The 22629-nt window shown below is 37.9% G+C and overlaps 4 protein-coding genes across 6 annotated transcripts in view; 2 read left to right on the plus strand and 2 right to left on the minus strand.

Moving 5' to 3' along the window:
- LOC129236986 (chondroitin sulfate synthase 1) overlaps positions 1–22325 on the minus strand; it is a 107298-nt gene extending 84973 nt beyond the window's left edge. Inside the window, exons 1-8 of one of the 3 annotated variants that reach the window (XR_008581732.1) lie at positions 21408–22233; positions 13538–14133; positions 13358–13471; positions 13180–13292; positions 12519–12659; positions 12281–12452; positions 11779–12192; positions 7432–8565 (exon numbers count right to left, since the gene is read on the minus strand). Coding sequence is in view for 2 of the 3 variants with exons in the window: in XM_054871330.1 (XP_054727305.1) it covers positions 7574–8565; positions 11779–12192; positions 12281–12452; positions 12519–12659; positions 13180–13292; positions 13358–13471; positions 13538–14081 (2490 nt within the window). In the remaining variant the exon portion in view is untranslated. Of the gene's footprint in view, positions 1–6863; positions 8566–11778; positions 12193–12280; positions 12453–12518; positions 12660–13179; positions 13293–13357; positions 13472–13537; positions 14134–21407; positions 22234–22256 lie in introns of those variants that run through there. The other 2 variants (XM_054871330.1, XM_054871329.1) reach the window with 2 other exon arrangements.
- LOC129236991 (dnaJ homolog subfamily C member 25 homolog) lies at positions 87–1844 on the plus strand. Its single transcript, XM_054871335.1, has one exon. It carries the CDS (start codon positions 545–547, stop codon positions 1550–1552), a length of 1008 nt encoding a protein of 335 aa, XP_054727310.1. The 5' UTR covers positions 87–544; the 3' UTR covers positions 1553–1844.
- On the minus strand, positions 2270–4723 carry LOC129236987 (zinc finger protein 184). Its single transcript, XM_054871331.1, has one exon. The coding sequence runs from the start codon at positions 4544–4546 to the stop codon at positions 2780–2782; it is 1767 nt and encodes a 588-aa protein (XP_054727306.1). The 5' UTR covers positions 4547–4723; the 3' UTR covers positions 2270–2779.
- On the plus strand, positions 4933–6847 carry LOC129236988 (uncharacterized). Its single transcript, XM_054871332.1, has 5 exons — positions 4933–5942; positions 6004–6185; positions 6240–6373; positions 6457–6624; positions 6684–6847. The coding sequence occupies exons 1-5, from the start codon at positions 5122–5124 to the stop codon at positions 6804–6806; spliced, it is 1428 nt and encodes a 475-aa protein (XP_054727307.1). The 5' UTR covers positions 4933–5121; the 3' UTR covers positions 6807–6847.
- Positions 22326–22629: the final 304 nt, after the last annotated feature.

A 22629-nucleotide genomic window follows, 5' to 3' on the forward strand; every position in this document is an offset into this window, starting at 1 on the left:
AAAATGTGTCAAAAACATAAATGAAGAAATGTCAAAATAGTCGAGTGACAGATATTTTGTTTTGTTTCACGATATGTAAAGAACAAAAAGCTGTTTAATCAGCTGTTTAAAATACGTAAAAAAGCCGTCTGTTGTCAGAGAATTAAAAAGTTCTCTGTTGCTGTATTCGCCAAATTTGATCTGAAAGAGAGAGTACGAAAATTTTAGAAAGCGAATTATTGAAGCTGTGTGGTTAGACCTGTGGTGGTTCTGGTAGAAGAAAAACTAAAAGTAAGAAGATTTCTTGAGTACTCAAGCCGGATTTGCTGCTCTTATAGCGGAGTATTAAATTTGTTCACAGCAGTCAAAAAAGCTCAGCGGAACTTTCGCAGCGGCATCGTTATTCCATCAATACGGGCGCAAGTAAAGCGACGAAATTCGTTAAAGGTGAAAAAATTGCTTTGAACGTGGCAGAAGAGCGTCACAGCACATGCAGCCACAGGTGTTCATTGAGGTCACATACGATCATCAATTGGTAAAATATTAAAGGAGTTACTGGATAAAAATGCATTTCGCACAATATGTTTGCTTTTTCGGAGTTGCTGTTGCAATGCTACCGGCGTGTTTGGGGCTCTTAGATGGTATCTACTGCGGCAGGGAGGATTGTTACGATGTTTTGGGTGTAACACGACAGTCTACAAAATCGGAAATAGGCAAGGCGTATCGTTTGTTAGCACGGAAACACCATCCTGACATGCATCGCGGTGCTGAAGCGAAAGCGGAAGCTGAAACCAAGTTCAAATTGGTTGCGACTGCATATGAAATATTGCGAGATGATGAGTCTCGTCGGGATTACGATTACATGTTGGATCATCCAGAGGAATACTATTCACATTACTATCGCTACTATCGACGTCGAGTTGCACCTAAAGTCGATGTACGCATTGTCATAGTTGTAACTCTTACAATTGTTTCTATTATTCAATACTACTCGGGATTGCAGCGTTATGATAGCGCAATTAAATATTTGGCTACTGTGCCAAAGTATCGCAATCAGGCATTAGAAATTGCCAAAGAAGACATAGACAAAATTAGTAATCGCAAAGGAAAGAATCGTATGTCGAAGGTGGAACAACGTGATGAAATCGAACGAATTGTGCGAAAAGTAATCGAAGAAAAGATGGACGTTAGAGGTGGCTATGCTAAACCTTCAATATGGGACGTACTGTGGGTACAATTGCTGATATTTCCTTACACACTGCTTCGTTTTCTAGTATGGCATGCGAAGTGGTTTTGGTATTTCACAGTTAATAAACACCCCTACGGACGTGAGGAAAAGCTCTATTTGATACGTCGTTACATGAAAATGGGTGAGAACCAATTTAATGGGTTAGAAGACCATCAGATCGAAGAGTACTTGCGATTGGAGTTATGGCAAAAAGATAAATTTGAAATATGGCAAGAGGAACAGGAGGAGGAAATGAAGAAGAAATTGGCAGCGAACCCTCGCTATAAGTCGTACCGACGATATATGAAAAATCACGGACCTGGGAGGTTGACATTTGAGGACTAAGAAACTAGACATTTATTTTGAGTTCATAAAAATAAAGTTGCAATCAAACATGGTACAGATAATGTTCAAGCATGTGACCGTACATATGTGATGCTGAATTATGAATTATGCAAAAACCGCCAATACAATACCATCGAATTAAGCCGATCAAGTTTTATTGATTTCTTTTCTACATAAACCTTACACAGTATGTCTTTAAATACAGAGTTTGTTGCTATAATGTATATTTATGTAAAATAAAATAAACTTGCTGCTGTAAGTGGCCACTTGTAGCATCATTCACACCATACAATTCTCTGCAGACTCAATATCTTGCACATGGGGCTTTTCTTCGGAAACAGGTTTATGTGTGCTGGTTGTATGCTCATTTAGTTCGAAGATCATTTTAGGTAGTTAGATGAAAGTGTGTATATACATAGGTACATGCATACATATATTGACACATTTGTGTTAAGAGACAAATGGTAATTTCAAATTTGGCAAGGTTGGTAAAAATTTAAACAGCTGTATATAAGAACTTAACTGACGAAATTAACTGTTGTCTAAATATTTAATTAACCTGCTTAGTAGATTTGAGGTTTTTAGTTGCGAAATAAGCTATACAGACAACATTTTTGTTCTTAAATATGTATCGTTTTTTTTTATGGAATAGGTTTTCGGATATATTCAACGAACTACTTACTGCGAGAACTCTTTCAACTCAAAAGAATGCTATGATAAAATGTGGTATGTACTTATTTTATTTGTTATATTTCACTACTTCTATATTTGTCGTGTTTGAAAATATATAATAACGCATTAAGCACGACGTGCTTCTTGTCTTCGCAAATTGGACAGGTGTTTCCGATGTCAGGATGTAACTCTGCTCTATATAAGTTGACCCTGCCGTATGTTGTTGTTGTTTTAAAGAGCATAAAACATTCTCCACTTTTGACAGTTCTTAGCTGGTCTCGGTAACGTAAAATCGACTGTTGAGAAATGTGGTAGGATTCCAGATCCTAGCAATACGATTCAGAGCAGGCTTCCAATTAGGAGTTGACCCATTGGTAAACATGTTTAGTTTTGTGTAGTGGTTTTTCTTTCCGGAACAACCTAGTAAGCTAGTCGTCATGAACTTACATCTACAAGTACTTGTACATATTTTTTTAATAAATATAAAACTTTGCTTTACGAGTATGATATTTTTATCTTATTAAAGGAAAATTATAGCAAGCTATATCAAAATTACTATGATTGTACACCTAAAATATATTCAACATCATTTTCTTCATCTAAATGTTCTTCGTCGATGGCTTCCTCCAGTTCCATAGCACAATGCCCGATCTCGGCTTGCTCAACAATGTGTTGTATCTCATTAGATATATTCTCCTCACCCTCGGTAATTAATTCTGTGGTGAAGATGCATTCTTCGACGGCCACTGTCTTTATTGCTGTGATCTCTTGTTGGTGCGTTATATGGGCATCCGGTTTACTATTAACGAGGGAACCCTCATCACTCAGTCGCCCCATTAATGATATGTTTTCGCAGCGTGTATGATTTTCTAAGTGGGCCAAGAGATATGCTTTCTTTGTAAAGCCTCTACCACACCGTGTACATTGGAATTTCTTTTCACCGGTATGTGTCCGCAAATGTACCGTTAAAACATGTGGGTATGCAAAAGACTTTTTGCATGTTGTACAATGATACGGTCGTTCTCCAGTGTGAGTTCTTTCGTGTTTACTACGTGATCCAAAATCGGAAAAGCGTCGGTCACAAAATGAACAAGGGTATGGTTTGTGGCCCGTATGCACGCGCATGTGACGGCGTAATTCCACGTTCGAAACAAATGCCTTGTCGCAAAGTTCACAGCCAAATTGACGGTCGTTATTGTGCCGCCGCATGTGAGCACTCAGTGCATGCTGGTATTTGTAAATATTTCCGCAAATTTCGCAAATCTTCATTGATGAATGGAATGGTTTGCTTTTATGTGAAGGCGATTTCAACCCCCCTTGAGGTATCTTTTCTGCAGGGGCTGTAACTTTATTAGGATTATATTTTCGTTTAGCAGCTATTCCTTGTACATTAAAATTTAGCTTAGTGTTGCTTTGAATTTTGTTGCTATTTTCTTTTTCATTTAGATTTTGTCGAACACGGCCTCGCAGACATTCTGATTCAAATATTGTCGAAATTAGTTCTTTTTGATGTTTGGAAAACGCATTATTTTCTGGCAGCGTACTTAGTGAATCCGTGCTAACTTCGTCGACCGAATCTTCTGATAATTCTCGCTTTATTTGTAACTGAGAATTCTCGTGGTCCTCGAACTCAATTTTCGGACGTGTTATTGTTGTTTCATTTGCTTTGGGGCTCTTGGCATAACTTACTTCTAGAACGTTTTGTTTTCCAATATCCTTAAGATTGTCATTTGCCTCTTCTAACCGTTCTTCCCTAACATAATCAAAGTAATCTGTACTTGCAGTATCCTTTTGATCATCCTCATCAATATATTCGACTATGCTAAATCCGGAAAAGGAATCTAGTTCATCTTGAGATTTTTCTCCGTCAGTTTCATTAATGATGCCATCAGATTGTTCTTCATCTATTTGTGACGTGCTAAGATATGACTTGACTTCGGGGTGAACTCGCCGAATTTTCAAACCTGCAGGTTCTTTGGTTTTCTGAGACTCAAGCTCATAATTAGCCAATGATACAACGTCCTCCTCTTCTTGTTGTATGGAGCGATAGAGAGAATTAGCAGTTTCGCAATTTTTTCGGAAGCGCCATGTTGCAGCGAGGTCATCCAAGCAACGATCACATATTTTGTTTGAAATTTTAATGTTTATATCTGATAAGTTCAACTCCGAACAAAATGTGATCCTTTCGGCAATTGTCATGCTGGCGTCTGACTGTGGCGCAGTCGTTACTGGCAGGGCATCCGAGAATACAGACTTCAATTCACCGCCATCATCTTGAAGGCAAACAATGCAAACCAAATTTAAGTCGATTACAACTGCCATGACTATTTATCCAATGTTGTTCAGGAACAAATTTTTTATACTTTTAACTTACATCCTTTATCAAAACAAATGCCACAAATGATGTGAAATTTGACAGTTTATGTCTAGTGATATTCGCATGTTGCGCAACGAGTACTTTAACTCGTTACATTATTTACACGTTCAGAAAAAGAAGTTTCAGAAAACAAATGAATTTGAAGTACATACTCATGATTCAATTATTATTATCATTGAATCATGGTACATACTGAGGTAAATTACTCATAAAAAGCATCGTAATACTCGTACCAAAACGACAGTCAGAAAACCATTTATATTGTAACAGAACTTTGAAGATGACAGTCAAAACAAAAGTTGAACCAACTTTTCGTTTGGTTTGATATTAAAATAGAAATAAAAAATTAACTTTCATGTATCTTTTAAATTTAAATTAAATTGATTTTTTCTACTATAGACATTCTAAAATCTTTCTAAAATACTGGACCGGTAAAAATATCTCCATCACTCCTTTTGTGCTAAAAGTAAATATTTATGCAACTCTGGCTTGCAACCAGCGAGTGAGTCTAAGTTTGACAATGAACCAATCGTGTAAAAGCAGGAACCAAAACAAAACTGTGGATAGGAAAATGATTAATCCAACGACGATAATAATTGAAGATTTGTGTTCATATTTATTAGAAAAGCCAAGTCTATTTCCTGGAGTAGATTTTCCAAAAACCTCAATCAGTTTTATTCGAGTACACAGAGAGAAGTTGAAAATACATGGCGAATTCAGCTTTCCTGGTTGTCCGGACCTATGGAGGAAAAGCTGTAAAGAAACCGGCCATAAGCTGCGGGAAATGGCATTTGCAATCTTCAAAGAAGAAAAAGATATATCTAACACAGCGAAGAGGAAGTTTCTAGAATCGGCCGCTTGTTGGAAATTCCCAATAGAACGGATACGAATTGAAAATGAGCGTTGTTTTTTGTATCTGCATAGACATATAGTCATGGGAGTGTTGCTCCAGGAGGTGTTAAAAAAAGATACCAATACGCGAGGATTTGGCAAATTAAAAAAGGAACCAAATCTTCGAGTCTGGCTCAGTTGTACTAAACAAAACGAAAAGGAAGCCAGTGAACTGTCATTTTACCGAGCCAAACTTGTGGAAGACATTTTGGGCCGTGTTTTGGAATACTCTAAGTGGACTGTGGTAACCGAGGAGGAGGTAATCCAAGCCAAAAAAGGTAACGGGGCTAACGTTTTGCAATTAGATGTAACAAGTGTCGCTGGCAAACCTTCGTTAAATTCACCGGTTATTCCTCCTAGTAAGCTAAGCTACTCAACAATTCGTTGTGGTCTAGTCATAGATCCGCTTACTGGAAAATTAACAAAATTGAAAACCAGTGAGTACCTCAGGTACATTCTAGTTGAGATATTTGTACAATGGTAAATACAATTTTTAATGGTTTTATCTTAGTTGCCGTTCTAATGACATGTGTTTAATGGCTATGCATAAGTATGGCGTACGAGTCAAAGATGATGCAAAGTTTAATGCATTGATGAGTCGCTTAGGTTCAGCTGCCGTAACGGTTGATTTAATGGAAGTGCGTTTTTCAAGCCCAGTACAAATAACTCGTAGTGGAAAAGGAAGCACTAAAGGTATTATGCGGCAATTAATTTATCCTTTAAAATATATTTTTTTTTATTCGTTAGGCGCTGCTTTTATTTTGTACAATTCCGCTCGTCTTGAGTCATTGCTGCGAAAATTTGATGAAAAGGTAGAAAATGGTGCCTACGAAAATTTACCGCCATTGGAGAATATTAACTTCACTTTACTCGATGAAGAAGTAAGTTCCAAAGTGCATTAGTATATCACCTTATTTCATTTAGTCCAATCAAGTTTGTACAAAAATCTGACTTTTGCATATAGGAAGAATGGCAACTAGTGTTCGGCTACATATTCGCATTCCCGAATCTTATTGAAAGCTGCCTGGAACAGATAGAGAAGGGTGTATGTGCCGTCCACACAATCGTGAGATATCTTGGAGATTTAGCTTCACTCTTCAGTGTCTATTATCGACGCATACGCATTCTAACTGTAAGTGAAATTTGGTAAACGAAATTCTATATTCTTATTTCTAATATTTAATTTTGCAGCAAGAAACACGCGAACACTTAATGCCATGTGTCTATGCACGCGTTTATCTGGTGAAAGCGGTGCGTGAGATTCTTAATCAAACATTAGCTCTGCTCGATATAGAGCCTGTTCAATTCATGTAATCAGCCTTAACAACAACCAACAACAACCCTTGAAACTCCAGTTATATTTAACAACACTTGAATTTTCCTATTTTATATTTAATTAAAGCTCTGCCATTTGATACTTTATGAGCGTCAGAAATACTAAAATATGTACATACATACACAGATTTTTACAAAATTGATATAATATCTAAAGCATAGTATACCTTAAAAACTACAACAAATACACACCGTTCCCTACGCGATCTAGTTAATGTTACAGGAACGAGTCGGATTTATTTACGAGTATATTCGGCTATGATTTCACACTTCGGCTGCATTGCCAAACAACTCGCGTACATACATAAATCGTAAACATTCAAACAATTTGTTACTTTTATATGATAAATCTTTGTGATAAATAAAATGAGGACATAAATAAAGATTTTTTCGGCAAAGCATTAAAATTGTGTAGGAAAGATCTATGTTAAAAGCAAAAACTGCCAAAGTTGTTGAAATTGTTTTATTACGTTGGCATTACTGCTTTTTAAATGCTAAATTAAACTATCCGGTGTAGGGATAAAATCTATCCTACGCTTCATAAGAGAGTCTAACTGGTTCCATGAAAGTAAGCAGTAAGGTTCCCTTGTTACACACAACGGACCTACATCGTCTAAGTGAGTTGGCTATTCTAAGCCGACTGCCACAAAAACCTAACCTAACCTATAAATTGTTGAATGTTTTGAACGTTGTTGTTCCGAATATGTAATCTGCAGTGGAATATATAAATGTACACATGTAGCATTTCATCTTTGCTCTTTCCTGCGATTCATTTCTAAAATGAAGTTTATATTTTCTTTATTGCTGTAAAATAATTGCTCCATAAATTGGGTGCTGCCCAGTGAGTTTGCCTTCGTTCCTAGGCACATATTGTATTGTGGAGCATCAAGTTTGACATCGCAACTGATATCGTGGAATATATGTACTAATGAGGGGTCTGGAGCTCGGAATATACTAAGTCGCCGCATTTTTTGCGCTGCTTCATTGTACTGAGTTGGTACCTCGGCAGTGTTGACAAGGAAATCATTTCGCCGGTTACCAACCTTAACGATTTTATCTAAGAATTTTACATCCTCCAATCCCCATCCGGTAATATCTTTATCCAAGCCATTTATGTCCTTGTCAAGTATGTCCGATTTATAGATAGCGCAAATGCCGTAACCAAATTGCCGAAAGTACCCAGATGCATTAGAAATTTGTTCAGCAGGTGTAAATGCATTCTCCACGTTTTCACCACTCCAACGTCTTTTGGGATCGTATTGACTGAACACGATTGGTAAATATACTTGCCGCCCTTGCACAGTGTTAAGCCGTATTCGCTGCAATGTTTCCAATTGAAATACCATATCCACATCGATGAAGAGCATTATGTCGTTGTCTTGTATGTAAGATGAACGCGCGGCCACATCCAAGGCCACGCCCCGAGAAAATTCTTCATTCCTTTGTATATAGTTTATGTGTTCGTAAACGTGACGCTGGCGCAGATTAAGCAAGAGTTGCAAGTGACCTTGCACGCTGGTGTTGTTGCCAAAAATAACTACCAGTAAATCGCAATTGGTGTCCTGCTCTATTGCTACACGCTCGTAGGAGTCTAAAAAGCGCTTGAATGTGGCATAACGTCCGGCGATGGGCAGCACAAATACGATTTTCGAAGTTTCGGGAGCGATCGGCAAACCAGGTAGGGTAAAGTGCTTTGAAATTCGTTCCATACCAGACTTCAGCATGTCATTCAGATAGTCTGAAAATAATGGTACATAAGTAGGTATCTACATATATTTGTCTCATATCAAAATACAGTATATGTATATATGTATGTATGTATATAAACATATACACACGAAGTTTGCAAAAAAGTGTTTTAAAACACTTAAATCAATTTTCTTGGTTGGTGCTCAAAATTTAAAATCTAAATCTTTCTCATCATGGACCGACCAAACTGAATCCTTTCATACTCTTTTGGTGTCATAAATTCTGAGCTGAGCCTGAGTTAAAGTAATAAACTTTACGTAGAAGTGTAAAAGCATTGACAATCATAATTATAAAAAAATTATAAAAAAGAAAGTTTTATGTGAAAAAATATAAAAAACCATAATGTTGAAAAAAGTGCTTCCACGGAGATTTTAAAACTATTGAAATTCAATGCTCAGCAGAAAAACATGAAAACAAATCTTTTATTGCAAAAAATTTTCATCTGCATACCGAGTTATTTCTTACTTCTTTAAGAAAAATAAAATTAATAATTTAGAAATAAATGAGCCGGCCAATTTTGTAGGATGCACATAGAACGCTTGAACGTTGCTAGGCAACTAAAGGGTGATAAATTTGGGGGTATCACAATTTAAATTGAAAAAAAACGAAAATTTAAATTAATTGGGCAATCTTTATTATTTTTGTGCAGAACCATTCATGACATTTATTTTCAAATGTTGGCCACAACGGCGCCGTAACTCGGCTATTCGTAAACACCAATTTTGAATGAATCGCTGGAAGATTTCGGTCGGTATCTCGTGAATAAATTTAGTATTGTTGGCTTCCAATGCCTCAATCGAAGCTGGTTTATCCACAAAGCATTTAGACTTTACATACCCAAAGATGTCCAAAGATGTGTCTTAGTGGCCAATCCACTGGTTCGAGACGCAATAAATCCATTGTTACACGGGCTATGTGGCAAGTACCACCGTCTTGTTGGAACCAAATGGTGTGGAGATCACAGGCTAAACGAATCATTTAACGCCAGAATAACGGTTCCAAATTGTGGAAATTTACTTTAAAAGAAATAAATGAGCTGCCGGTGCGATGAATGGCGAGCGCTATCGAGCCATTCTGACTGAATTTTTGGTTTATTGCAATATTCAAGCCACCTTTGACTCCATACGGCCAGATTTATTGTGGAAAGTGGCCCAAAAATGGACTGATCGAATGGACTATGTAACTTATAGCAGCGGTGGACATCTCCGGCGTATCCGTATCATATTCAAAAAATAAATGCGATGAAATCTACCAGATTATAATAAAAAATTCATTCCAACAATTTTTCTGTTTTTATTATCATTTTAAGCTCTCAAACTCTTAAAAAAACACCCGATACATATGTATGTATATATGTTTTCGAGTATGCATTTTTTTTCAATTCCGAACCGTTACTCTAGCCGAAATTCTGGTTCAAAGATAAAAAAAATCGTTTTGACGCACCAGTCAAAAGATGTAAAAGCGGGTAGAAAAAAATTCACGTGTTTTAAGTAAGCATTACGTTCCGTATGATTTGAGGACCCTATAATTCTCGGCTAAAGCTGATTAATTTAGAATCTCTAGAAATGAGAAGTGCAGTCCTTTCACTTTCGTTTATTTTCAGTGTTGTTAAAGGCATTATCGACTGTCCAGATCTACTTGAGCGGATAAGCTTTAATGTTCCACAAAGAGGCCTTCGCCATTTTTACCCTTTTTATATATAATTGGCGCGTATACCCTTTTTGGGTGTTTGGCCGAGCTCCTTCTCCTATTTTTGGTGTGCGTCTTGATGTTGTTCCACAAATGGAGGGACCTACAGTTTCAAGTCGACTTCGAACGGCAGATATTTTTATGAGGAGCTTTTTCGTGGCAGAAATATAAGGTTGTCAAAAAAGTCTTCCGGTATTTTTATTGAACTTTCAATTGTTCATAAAATTGGTTATAATAATGCGATTTAAGTCAAATATGCGCCGTTTTGTTCGATGACGAGTTCCCAACGAGATGCCAACTTCATAATGCCCGGGGGCATTTTCTTATAGAAGCTCGCTTCCCTATTGTCAAAAAACTCGGAGAGCCAATTTTCACAGGACTCTCTTGAGGACAACTTCCGACTACCAAGCTCGTTCGCCATGGACAGAAATAGGTGGTAATCATTTGGTGCGAGATCCGGACTATACGGTGGATGCAAAAGAACCTCCCATCCGAGCTCCCGGAGCTTCTGGCGCGTCACCAAAGATGTGTGTGGCCTGGCGTTGTCCTGATGGAAGACAATTCGGCCTCTGTTGATCAAAGATGGCCTCTTCTGCATGAGTGCTGCATTCAAGCGGTCCAGTTGTTGGCAGTACAGGTCCGAATTGAGCGTTTGGCCATAGGGGAGCAGCGCATAATGGATGATTCCCTGCTTTTTCATGGCAGAAATACACTCGGAGGTTTGCCATTGCCTGCCGAGGGGCGACCGCTATTAGAAAAATGTTTTTATTAATTTTGGTGTTTCACCGAGATTCGAACCTACGTTCTCTCTGTGAATTCCGATGGTAGTTACGCACCAACCCATTCGGCTACGGCAGCCAAACCTTTTTATGGCGAAACAATTGTCGGTGGCTTGTGATTTAACACCTTGTGACTTTTTTCTTTGGGCCACGTGAAAAAGAAGGTCTACGTCAACAGCCCAGTGTCAATTCAAGACCGCAAAGATGGAATTCGTGAGGCTATCGAGGACATGGGGCAGCCATTTTGCAGCTCGATTATGGAAAATTTCATGAAAAGGATATTCTCCTGTATGCGTGGTCGTGGTGGTCATTTGACTGATGTTATTTTCCACTATTAACGGCATACCTTCCTCTTTATAATGAAATAAACATCCGATCATTTATATTATATTAAAAAATAGCATTTTTCTTTCAATATAAAAATAACACCTCTTATTGGAAAACCCTTTATATGCGGAGTTTCCAGAGAGCTTCCTGGATATACTTCTAAGTAAATTCATCGCAAAAGCAACAGAGCTCAGTAATAACTTCAATAACAATCAATATTGTTCCTGTAAGACAGTCGAATGCCAGAAAGGGGAAAAGGAAAGCAGGAAAGCTGTTATTACTCACTTCACCTGTTTATTAGACCCTGTGTATGATTTAAGCTAGTAAACACGTGAAACTTACTTGAACGCACAACGTTCAGAGTACCATCCAAAAAAAGAAATTATCTAAAAATTTTATCCACTTACTTTTCTGTAGGGTGACATTGTAAAAGTCCTCGCTGAATTCCTTTACAAAAGTACCCGTAAAAGCCCGCTGCACATACAAATGGCGACGCACCGGTACAGTCATCTTTTTGCCGCGATATCGTTTATAAATCAACAATAAGTCTAGTATTAAATCCTGTCCATGCAAGGGATTCAACCTATTGTAGCCGTAGAGGAGTTCCCGGAATTCGATAACACGTCCCCTTTGTCGGGAATAATTGTTTATATTCTCCATTACTTCTGTGATGACATCTTCGAGACCTTCGCGCAACGCTGAATCGATTTTGTGCTTTGGATTTGCATTTTCACTGGAATAGAGACTTCGCGCAATGAACGACCATTCAAGTAGATCGGCAGTTGATGAAGGCGTGAACTTTTTCAGATCCGGTGTAATGCCTATGCACCAAAATGAACAGTTAATTAGGACACAATTGAATTACTTAAATTCACACAGTATTTTTGTTTTGAAAATTATGCAATTCACCTAAAATATTGTGATCTTCGTAGTGTTGATCGCTGTTTGTTTTTTCGGGTATCAATTCGATACCTGGCACTAAATATTTACTGTCATTGGGTATCTCCAAAAAGCTGGCCATGCGTTTGATATCACGATGTAGCTCGAGGGACTCTTGTCGCATTTCTTCAGCTTTGAGACCCTTAAATTAGAGAATATTCGTTTAGGGAAACTTCGTATTTATTTCAATATCTCATATCAAGAGAACCTGTACGAATGAATGCAGACGATACATCAGTGGAGCTTGCTTGATCGGATGAAGGGATATAGCGTTGTGAATTTCTTTGCGTTTCAATTTACCAGTGAATGCGTACGGACCGCTTGAGTTGTGCCTTAAAATATACTGCATCTGGGAAATAAAAAAAAGAAGGTCATTCATTATAGAAATAAATGTTGCTTTCGACTAGGAGAGCAACCGATTGGCTCGTAGAAAATTTAGATTCGACGACCCGCACTCAAGGAGTTCTATCTACAACCACAGACACCAATTGTGATGCCCGTGAAAGAAGCGGTCACATGAAATGGCGTTCAGAAATCTTAAGCGCATTCTTCAAAGTGTGTGTGATAGAGAGAAGGGTATATAAATTACTAGACTTTCGTTACGAGTTTATTTGTTTGAGCTTGGGAGCTAATTACCAGTAGGGATTTCGACTCGAAAACTCTATGGGAGGAGTCATGCTTTTGTGGGAAAGGTAATGACGTAAATGCTTTCAACATTCCATTTTACAAGTTATTTGAAAGGTGCAGGCAACTGCTAAGCAAATGAAATGGTAAACAAAAAGCACAAATTGTTGCATACTTACAGGCGCGGAAAATATTGAGTTGGACATTCAAAAAATATAACAGTTAAATAAATCCATAATATTTACCTCATAATTCCAAGTGCATGGTATGCCAGCAAATTTTTGCACGCAACGCCCCACCTCAACATCTTCGTGTGTGCTATACAGATTTTTTAAGCAAGTCGGTATATGTGGTGCCACTATAAAGTCGATAAATGTTCTTCTTCATCATTTTGTAAGACCAATACATTTATGGTCAGCTTACCTCTACGCAATGTCTCACTGCTCAATATTACACCAGGCCCTCCCATACAAAAATTTTCATCAAACTCCAGCGATAGCAGCCCAAACTCTTCGCTATTGCCCTTACCAGCTTGACCTGTGAAATCATTGAGAATTTGCAAATTAATTACGTCATTCTTAATTATTATCAGCATTTTGGCACCTATAAATTGTGGTTTCGAACTGTCGATCGAACGTAGAAAGCGTTCCAATTTCTCTGGTTCGATGTATACATCATCGTCGGCGCGTATGAACCACTCAAATTTATCGATGAAATGTTCATACATATAATAGAGCATCATAAATGATTTCTTTTGTGGCGGATATCGATCGTCTACATTTTTCAACCCGATCACTGGCATTTCTTTCGAGTAAGAATTTTCCGAACTGAAGAACGCTATTCGACCAGGCACCTCTTTGCCCCAAGTGTCGTAAACAGCACGGGCACGTCCTTCGATGAAATTTTTCGCCGTCATAACGCCGACAAATACAAGATTTCGCTGAGAGGTTTTTATCGTTTCCTCCTCTGGATTCATGCCGATGATTTCAAATGGTGACTGCTGATTACTCGGTTTCATGCTGCAACGCTTGACGATCTCAAGTGCGCGATAATTCTTGAGAACAGTGCCAATGCAAAGTCCCAAAGCGATGCCAAAAATGGCAAAGATCAACGTTTTACGTTTGGTAACTGAATTTTGCATCATCATTTTCGTTATACTCTGAGGCTGCTGCTCCACAGTGTCATCGAAACTGAAAACACTATAAGAAAAAAAAAATTGAATAAAATTTTTAAATTAATCTCGCTACGGCAGATAATTTTTAATTTTAAGCTTTTACACTTTGAGGTTGGGCATTTTGACGGGAGGTGACCGAGCTTAGAAGTATTTTTCCCAGAAGAGGGGTTCCATCTCTGCTGCCGGCATGTTATACATAACACATGGGCCCTAACGGCCCTAACAAAGAAAACACGTTTTTTTGTTCAAAATTTGCTTTATTCTTCAACATTATTTCCATCAAGAACAACGCAAACATACCAGCGCCACTCGAACATTTCAATACCACTTTTGTAGAACGATTTACCTTTTGCCTCAAAATAGACGTCAGTCTCACCGATAATCTCTTCATTCGAGCGAAATTTCTTACGGACGAGCATTTTTTTTTAGGTCTGCGAACAGCCCACAGGAGATGTGGGAGCAATTTGGAGTTCAATTCATGTAGTTTTGCCATTGTTTTGATTGACTTGTGACACGGTGTGTTTGGTCAACAGTGAAAAACGCGGCACCCACTTTGAAGAGAGCTTTTTCCTAGCCAAATGCTCATGCAATATAAAGCCAAAAAGCTCTTTTGATATCTCTACGATGTCAGCTAACTCACGCAACTTCACTTTTCGATCATTCAAAACGGCTTTGTGGATATTTTTTGATGTTTCCTGGTGTTACCGCCTCATTTGGACGTCCACTGCGTTGTGCATCATCGGTTATTATTGCTTCTTATTGAACGAAGAGCGGAGTCTCCATAAAATTTTTCAAGCCATTGCTTGCTTGAACGGTATTTTTCCCCATCAGGAAGCAGAGTAAAACTAAAACGCGAAATTCTTTTTGATCCATTGTTTTGAAAATAACAAAAGTAACGTCACTCTTAGCACAATAACTCACGAACTAATAGAATATTCTGATTTTTTGAATGAAATTTTAACAGCTGCCTTTTTAAGTTTAGTACTAACTGAAAAAGAGGTGAACGCAGTAAAACTACTGCCATCTGTGTATTAGGTCTGGGGCTTTTCCGTCCATGTGTCACTTTGAAAGCAAAGTTTTCAATACGATTCAGAGCAAGTGAAGTTGGTTGTAAACAACCTTTCATTTCTATTCGAAAGGAAGACGAAATGCAAATAAATAAAGGATTTATTTGACGAAAATAGTTAAGCTCATACTGCTTTCCACCCAAAATCTATAAAAAGGACGAACGGTGTAACAGTGCTGTCAAGCACAGGCTGTCAAAATAATAGGGAGAGAGGAGTTAAAGGTTTAGGAAAACAAGTAAAGTTGTCATCATTCTGAAATGAGTTTACCGAACTTGCAAAAATTACAGTAAAAACAGCTCTACGGACATTATTCACCAACGTAGGAAATAATAAATTAATAATTTTTGGAATATTCCAAGTTTTGTTCGTTTAAATGAGAAATTTCGACTACGATTTAAACAGAAAGTAAGCACATCCATGTCTGCCTTCTATTTGTTAACATCTGCTCGATGCACTTCAAATTATACTCGTATCTATGCCTGCATGACGGAATTGAGATCCATAAACGTATGCAATGCTGGGCATCCCTGTAAGGAAACTCTAACCTAATAAAACGAGATGCAATAGCAAACTCTTTCTCTTAGAATTTTACAGTGTTAAAGATGAAAAGAAAAGGCAGAATATTGCCCTTTTCCTATATTTCGATCGTGTGGGCATGAGTTAACTGCGGCGCAATGTTTAGCTCGAATCGGGATGGGGACAATTTGGTATCGATGCGAGTTAGGTAGAGTTTTTGTAGTACATTTGTATTGTATTAATTGTAATGGAAATAAATTTATCACAAGTGCACCCATTCGTTACTAGTGGACTTTCCTGCAGGGATTTGTCGGAAAGGAAATGTGTGTGTGTATAAGTGCTTGCTCAAGTACTATTTTAGTAATTGAAAAGCACTTTAGTGATGTTGAGCTATAATTGAAATATGTAATGAGGAAGCGCAATATAACTTACAAACTATTTATAGCCTTAAAGAAATCCATCTAACGAAATATGGAAAAAGTGCTCTACAATGTATGCAAAAAAAGTTGTCAAAAATCAGTTCAAAAATCAGTTCTCTGCAGATGTCCGGCTTTGGCGGCTAGGCGCTTGAGATTCCTCAGCGTCCCCTTTGGGGATGACTTGATGAAATTCTCCAGCCTAGATCCCTTTTCTCTCCTCCGCTACATCTACAGCACTGGATGGCTGTAGACGGTTTTATCTCCTCCCTTAATCCTTTCACAGGTAGTGGTCCACTTTATGATATCAAAACGGCACGTAAGTGCTACTTGTAGTGTACCTGGGGTACTCTTGCCATCCTACCTACCTACCTACCTACCTTGAGTGACTTCAAACTTACGATTTATTGTAGTAATATTAAAATAAAAAATGAAATTTAATGACAGTTTGACGAAATTTGTTTAATTTTTTTGAATTTTGTACAATGCTTGGAACTTTGATTTATAAGGTTTTTGTTAAACAAATTTAGCATGAAAACTATTATGAATTTTGTAAAAAGATATTGTGACTCATTTAAGTATGTGTATGTTTATTTTCAAGCTTAAATCACTTTTTATCAATAAATTATTACAAGATTATTTACTTTTTTTATGTGTTTTAATTTATGAAAGGATTTTATACAAAGTTTTCTTTTTATCAGAAATGCATCCAGAGGCTTGTTTTTACCTGTTGAAAGGCGACCAATATAAAAAAATGCTCTATGTCTTATGCCCGCAAATCGAACAAGCGACGTTCTACTGTCAGTAGACTAGGTTAAGTAGTAGTGGTTGTGCGCTATTGAACACCTTTAGGCTTATACCTGTAGCTCATTAGTATGTCGCTTAGGGAACTTGTCCGTATCTCTCCTAACTTGTGTGTGTAGGTTAGGTTAGGTAGCAATGGTTGCCCAGAGAGTGGGCCCATTTGGGCGAAAGAAGTTTGGTTCATCCTTTGTGATACCATTGCAAGAGGGGGAAAAGAGGTGGAGGAAAAAACGATAGGACGAAAGGGGTGGGGAGAGTTGAGTATTCGTGGACTATGAACGGTGACTAGTTTGCGGTTGTGTTAGCCTCTTTATGTTGCTGATGAAGCTCATCAGATTTTTGTTATCAAGATCTGCTATATCAGCAGACGCAGAAAAGAAGTGAGAAACAAGATCCTTGAATCTTAGTCCCACGAGAGCTGGGCAGCTAAGGAGCAGGTGCTGAGATGATTCCATCTCATCCTCCATCCAGCTGACGCAAAAAGGACTCGAAGTAATTCCGAGTCTTACGGCGTGCATACCCCGCGGATGGTGCCACGGATTTTGTCTCCTATCCAAACGTGGCCAGAAGGACTTCGCGACCTTACACGATCGTGTACTTGCCCAGCGCTCGCTGAGTTGGTGCAAAACCCATCCTTTCAGGAGTAGAGCGCAGGTTGTCAAGGGGATCCCGATCCTCTCCTTTCGCGGGCACACTACCTCATAGGTCCCTTGTCTGGTTGGTAAATGACAAAGTTATTCAGCGTTTACATAAAAGATGGCGCACCCTGTATATGTATATGTGTTATTCTGTGTTATGGTATATGTAAGTTTTTGACGTGATAACGTGTTGTAATTCGATTTAGCCGGCTCCACACGAAAAAATGTGTCGTTATCTTGCTCAATGGTCGTTATCTTGCTCATTCGTCGTTACTTTGCTCATGGTCGTTACCTTGCATGAACTACAAGCGAAAGCGCGGAACGAACGACAAAGAGCACAACGTTCGGCAACGTTCGACATCTTGCTCTCTCCTACTTAAGTGAGCGTATATATGTATGTATATGCGCATATGTACATATATAAATTCACATAATTGTATTTGCATATGCCTTCTTCCTGTGTGCATGGTAATGAACCATTTCTCTGTTGAGAATAGGACGATGATAGGAAAAGTAGGAAATGAAAGAGAGTGTTTCGAGTGTAAAGTGTCTTGAAAAAGGCAAATCGATGATGTTACCTCTCAGTGATGTTGACTTATTAACGTCTGATGTACAATCGAAATTGAACATATTTTTCATGAATTTGATAAATGTTTCGTCATTTTTCACGTTTGTGTAAATATAACTTGATCAATTCCATTGCGATTCCATTTACCTCCTCCTCTATATCCATACAAAATATCTATCAAACAAATAAAATTAAAATTTTGTTTTGAAAATTGCAACCATTCCATCAGTTTTTTCTTATGACGTTGTCACGTTAAACAATCGTCAGTAAACCGACTTTACAGACAACCTCTTCTTTTTACCTTTTTAATGGTGCGACTGCTAATGACTGAAGCAACGTCCTTTTGATTGCAAGTCTGATTTTCAAATGACGGTTAAGAAAGAAAGTAAGACGGTTCGTTTAAAAAGAAAGTAAGCTCGCCGAGCAGCGTTTCAGCAAAGTCAACAAAATTTTAACTATTCGGTGTGGAAATTGGTTGACGGTCATAACGTTGCAACGGTGAGGAACGGTTGGCGAGCAAAACTTTTCCAACAGTCGGAACGGTAGTCGCTATTAACATTAGGGTGGTTCAACATTTACAGATTTTTGGGTGTGACCTAAACACTGTTTATGATGGATTCTTTTAAGAGGGAAACTCTGTCATAATAAACCCATTAAAGTCCCAGTTCAAATACATGAAAAAAAACTCCTGACTTTTTAGCTTCTGGGTAAACTCGTTTGTTGCTTTATTTATTTAAACTTCGAAGCTCATATAATTCAAAAACACAAAATTTATTCTTTTATACCGATTATTTAAAAAAACTAGCTTCTATGTATTTAAAATGTACAAGTTATAACTAAAAAAATAATTTCATGGTCTACTTTCTACTTATACTTAATCAACTTGTGGTTATAAAATTTATGTACTTCAAGTCATATGCTGAATTTCGATATGTGTTTTCTAACGATGTGACGATCATTTAGCACATTATAACAGTCACAACAATATTTTTTCTCTTTCAACCGTTTTTTTTATGTGGGGCAATGGATTTATTGAGAGAAGGGACAAACTGATTTTTCGGGAGAAAGTGCAATCTGTTTTTTGGGGGGGAGGGGCAAACACTAAACCTTTTTTTTGAGGTTTTAATTTAAAAAAAATACACTAAATCTAGTGCTTAAACCAGCAAGTTGGCAACTATGGCTAAATATGCTTTGAAAAAAGTGCTTTTTAATTGAGGAGAGTTCCTTTATGCGACGCTTTGACGCGCCCGGCGTGCCTTTCGTAGAGATACAGCGATGTGTTCGCCAAATTGAATGATAAACAAAAGTGCCACTTACAGGCACTAGTGAACTTAAGCGGAAGTCGCTTAAGGGGGTCTTCTGGTCTCCAGCGAAAAAAAATCGATTTTTTTTTTGCATAATTTTGTTGTATGTGTATGCGAGAATACGCCACAGAAAGGATTTTTTGAAAATCGCATTTTTTCACATTTTTCTGGGCACCGAAGTGTACCCTCCTCCGGCCGTTTTATCATAAACTTTATCTTTAAACGCGTTTCCCCGAAAATCGTGTTTTTTAAGCATTTTGGTCACACTTTTCATAGTAGTTATACTCCGATTTCAATGGTTTTGGTCTTAAAAGGTTCGGAAAACTTACCGCTAAGTTTCCCCGTGTACGATTTTTGAAATTTTTTTTCATTCCATTTTTATAACCTTTTAAAGTTCAAAAAATGAGCAAAAAAAATTTTTTTTTGCAAATTGTTGCATAACTTTTGAAAAAAATTAAAAAAAAAAAATCTGTCACGGGAAAACTTAACCAGGGCAACTCTGAAGACAACGCATATCTAATTTTTGCTTTCTGATTACCCAGGTGGAAAAACCGTGACCAAAATAGAGACCTGTTTCGTTTGGAGATGGACGTCTTCAGCGCCATTTCAAGGTCGCGGGTGTTAATTTTTTTCAAAGTCAAAACCATTTTTTAAAAGCCAAGACATGTACCTTTAAAATAAAAATTTTTTTTTTTTAAATATTCACAGGATTTGTCACAACCAATCCCCAAAAAAACCCTTCATTTCAGGGCCTCGAGACCAGAAGACCCCCTTAAACAACTCGGTGAAAATAGACCTGGTTATTATGCACCAAGCTTATTGCAATTTGCAATTTTGTCTATAGGTGGAGTTTTCATGAACTACGTTAGGTTAAGTTAGGTTGAGTCGCTGTCATCCGCTACACTTAGGCCTGAATAGTTCCATTGTGATACCACTGGAGCTCATCATTTACACTCCTGAGTTTTCTCTGAACCAACCTGTGGATTTAATAAATTTTGTTAATTTCGGCAATCCTATTTGTGAGACCTCTTCATGAACTAAGTCAAGTTAGGTTTTACAGTTGGTAACGTACAAACAGTTTCTTCAGCACAAAATGTGTGTAAAAACCGTAGTTCGGTGTCCCCAAATTCACTCAAAGTGTGCAATTACCTTCTACAGTAAGTTGTAGCGGCAGTTCATTCGTATTCTATAACAAGAGATCAGTGATTTGCTTACATTGAAAAAATATCGAAAAATGCAAAAAAACGGGCCTTTACAATACATGAAAAATATACGACATTTGCTTGGGCCTGAGCCACCCCCAGGAACGTCAGAAGACATATCTTTCGCTACACTAACGAGATCCAGGACAAAATACAATTACAACTACTGCATCGGACAGTATACAGGCAAACGGTAATTATCGGGAAACCCTTACTACCTTCCTAAACTTCCGACCCCTTCCTATTGCAGTAGAAGAGCTGTAGCTACCTCGCGAGATCCGCGTAACTTTAGCCTAATTGCGTTCAGGATTTTGTAGCAGGTTAAACTCCTGCCTATCCAGATCGTCGGGGTCGATAGCCAATATATAAGTACATATGTCCAGCATGTGAAGGCACACCGCACGACACTAAACATCTTTCACATGCCCTATCAAACCTACTCACTTAACACCCCTCTGTTTTTGGACCCAACCTGTCATAACAGCACGCTTTCTGGGTTAGACGACAGTCGGTTCTACGTTACGGGAAGACCCGGATTTATATCCGGTCAAGGACTGTCACTCCAGCAATATTCCGCATACATGTATGGGGGATATTAATACTGCTACCACAACAACAACAAAACTCAGACAACGGCTTAGTTCAATACTGCAGGAGCTGCTTGAAGATGTCTTGGGAAAATTAGAATCAGAATTAAAAATCGAGGACGCTATGAATTCTTTGACTTAAGAAATTGAAGTTATATTTGCAGCAAAAATAAAATAGGATTGCTCTGTATACATACGACAATTTAATATTGACAGCGAAAATTTGTTGCGTTGCTAATTAGTTGACCGGCGCTGTATTTAGACAATTTGTTTATTTTGTGCGCTGTGCAGAAATTCGAACTGAAAATTAATTAGCTTAGTTGTATAAATTATAAATATGTATGTATGTATGTGCTGAATTGCGCCCGTTCTTTTGGCTTTAATTTACTGTAGCCTTTATTTTTGATAGCGATTTTGATTCCACTGTATTTTCTGTTCATTTTTTGTGGCTGGAACAATGAGATCAGACGATTTATAACTTATTCACAAATGAAATAGTTTCATATTCACAAATTTTCTCCAACACAGTTGTGAAGTTGAACATTTATTTATTTTTATGTTTTTGTTTTACACTGAATTCGGACTTTTAATATTGGACAATTGCAACCGGTTAGGTTTTGTTACGTTTATTTGAAGATATGCACGGATTAAAATAACACCGGAGCACATTTCTTTACACATTTTTTCATATTCACTTTTCGAGACATAAATAAAAGTGAGTTGCTATCACTCTATAGCAAAAAGTTCATGTCTGTATTCACGTTCTTACATACATACGTTTAGTTGATTTCTTCACACACGCAACACTAAGGCACGCTAAAGTTCATTACTAAGGCAGCTTAGATGGGCAGTGTCCACAATATTGACGGTGGGGGGCTAGTCGTCGTCCATTTGACGATCATACAAAATAATTACAAAGATTTGCAATACCCGCACGCGGTGTACTGCAAACAACACCACAGACATACGATTCGGTATCTACATATGTATGTATGCACACATGCACAATTATATGTACATATATGTATGTGTATAGCACCACTCACCGAAGAAATGAAACGTTAAAAGTCGTTGAAAATCGTCGCCGCACTGACTTGCTGAGACGATCAACCAAAGCAAACAGCCCTCATTAGTAAAGAGATGCGCAGTCGTATAACCGGAATACGCAGAGTATCTATCGCTCAGTAGAAGCCGGTGGCTCACATCACTCACACACACACACATCTACATAAATGCATGACATAAGGCAAACAATTAAAATAGTGTAAGAGATATTGGGAGCAGTAGGCTACTGAGAGATATGCGGTCTGTCGGCCTTTAGCGGTCACTAAGATACTCGCATTCTCGCTTTCGTTTATGTCTACAAATTCTCCCTCTCTAAGAGTAATTTATTTTGCAAAAGCGGAATATTTGTAGTTG

The sequence above is a fragment of the Anastrepha obliqua genome, chromosome 2, assembly GCF_027943255.1.
Source record: "Anastrepha obliqua isolate idAnaObli1 chromosome 2, idAnaObli1_1.0, whole genome shotgun sequence".
In the NCBI taxonomy this organism is placed as follows: Eukaryota; Metazoa; Arthropoda; class Insecta; order Diptera; family Tephritidae; genus Anastrepha; species Anastrepha obliqua.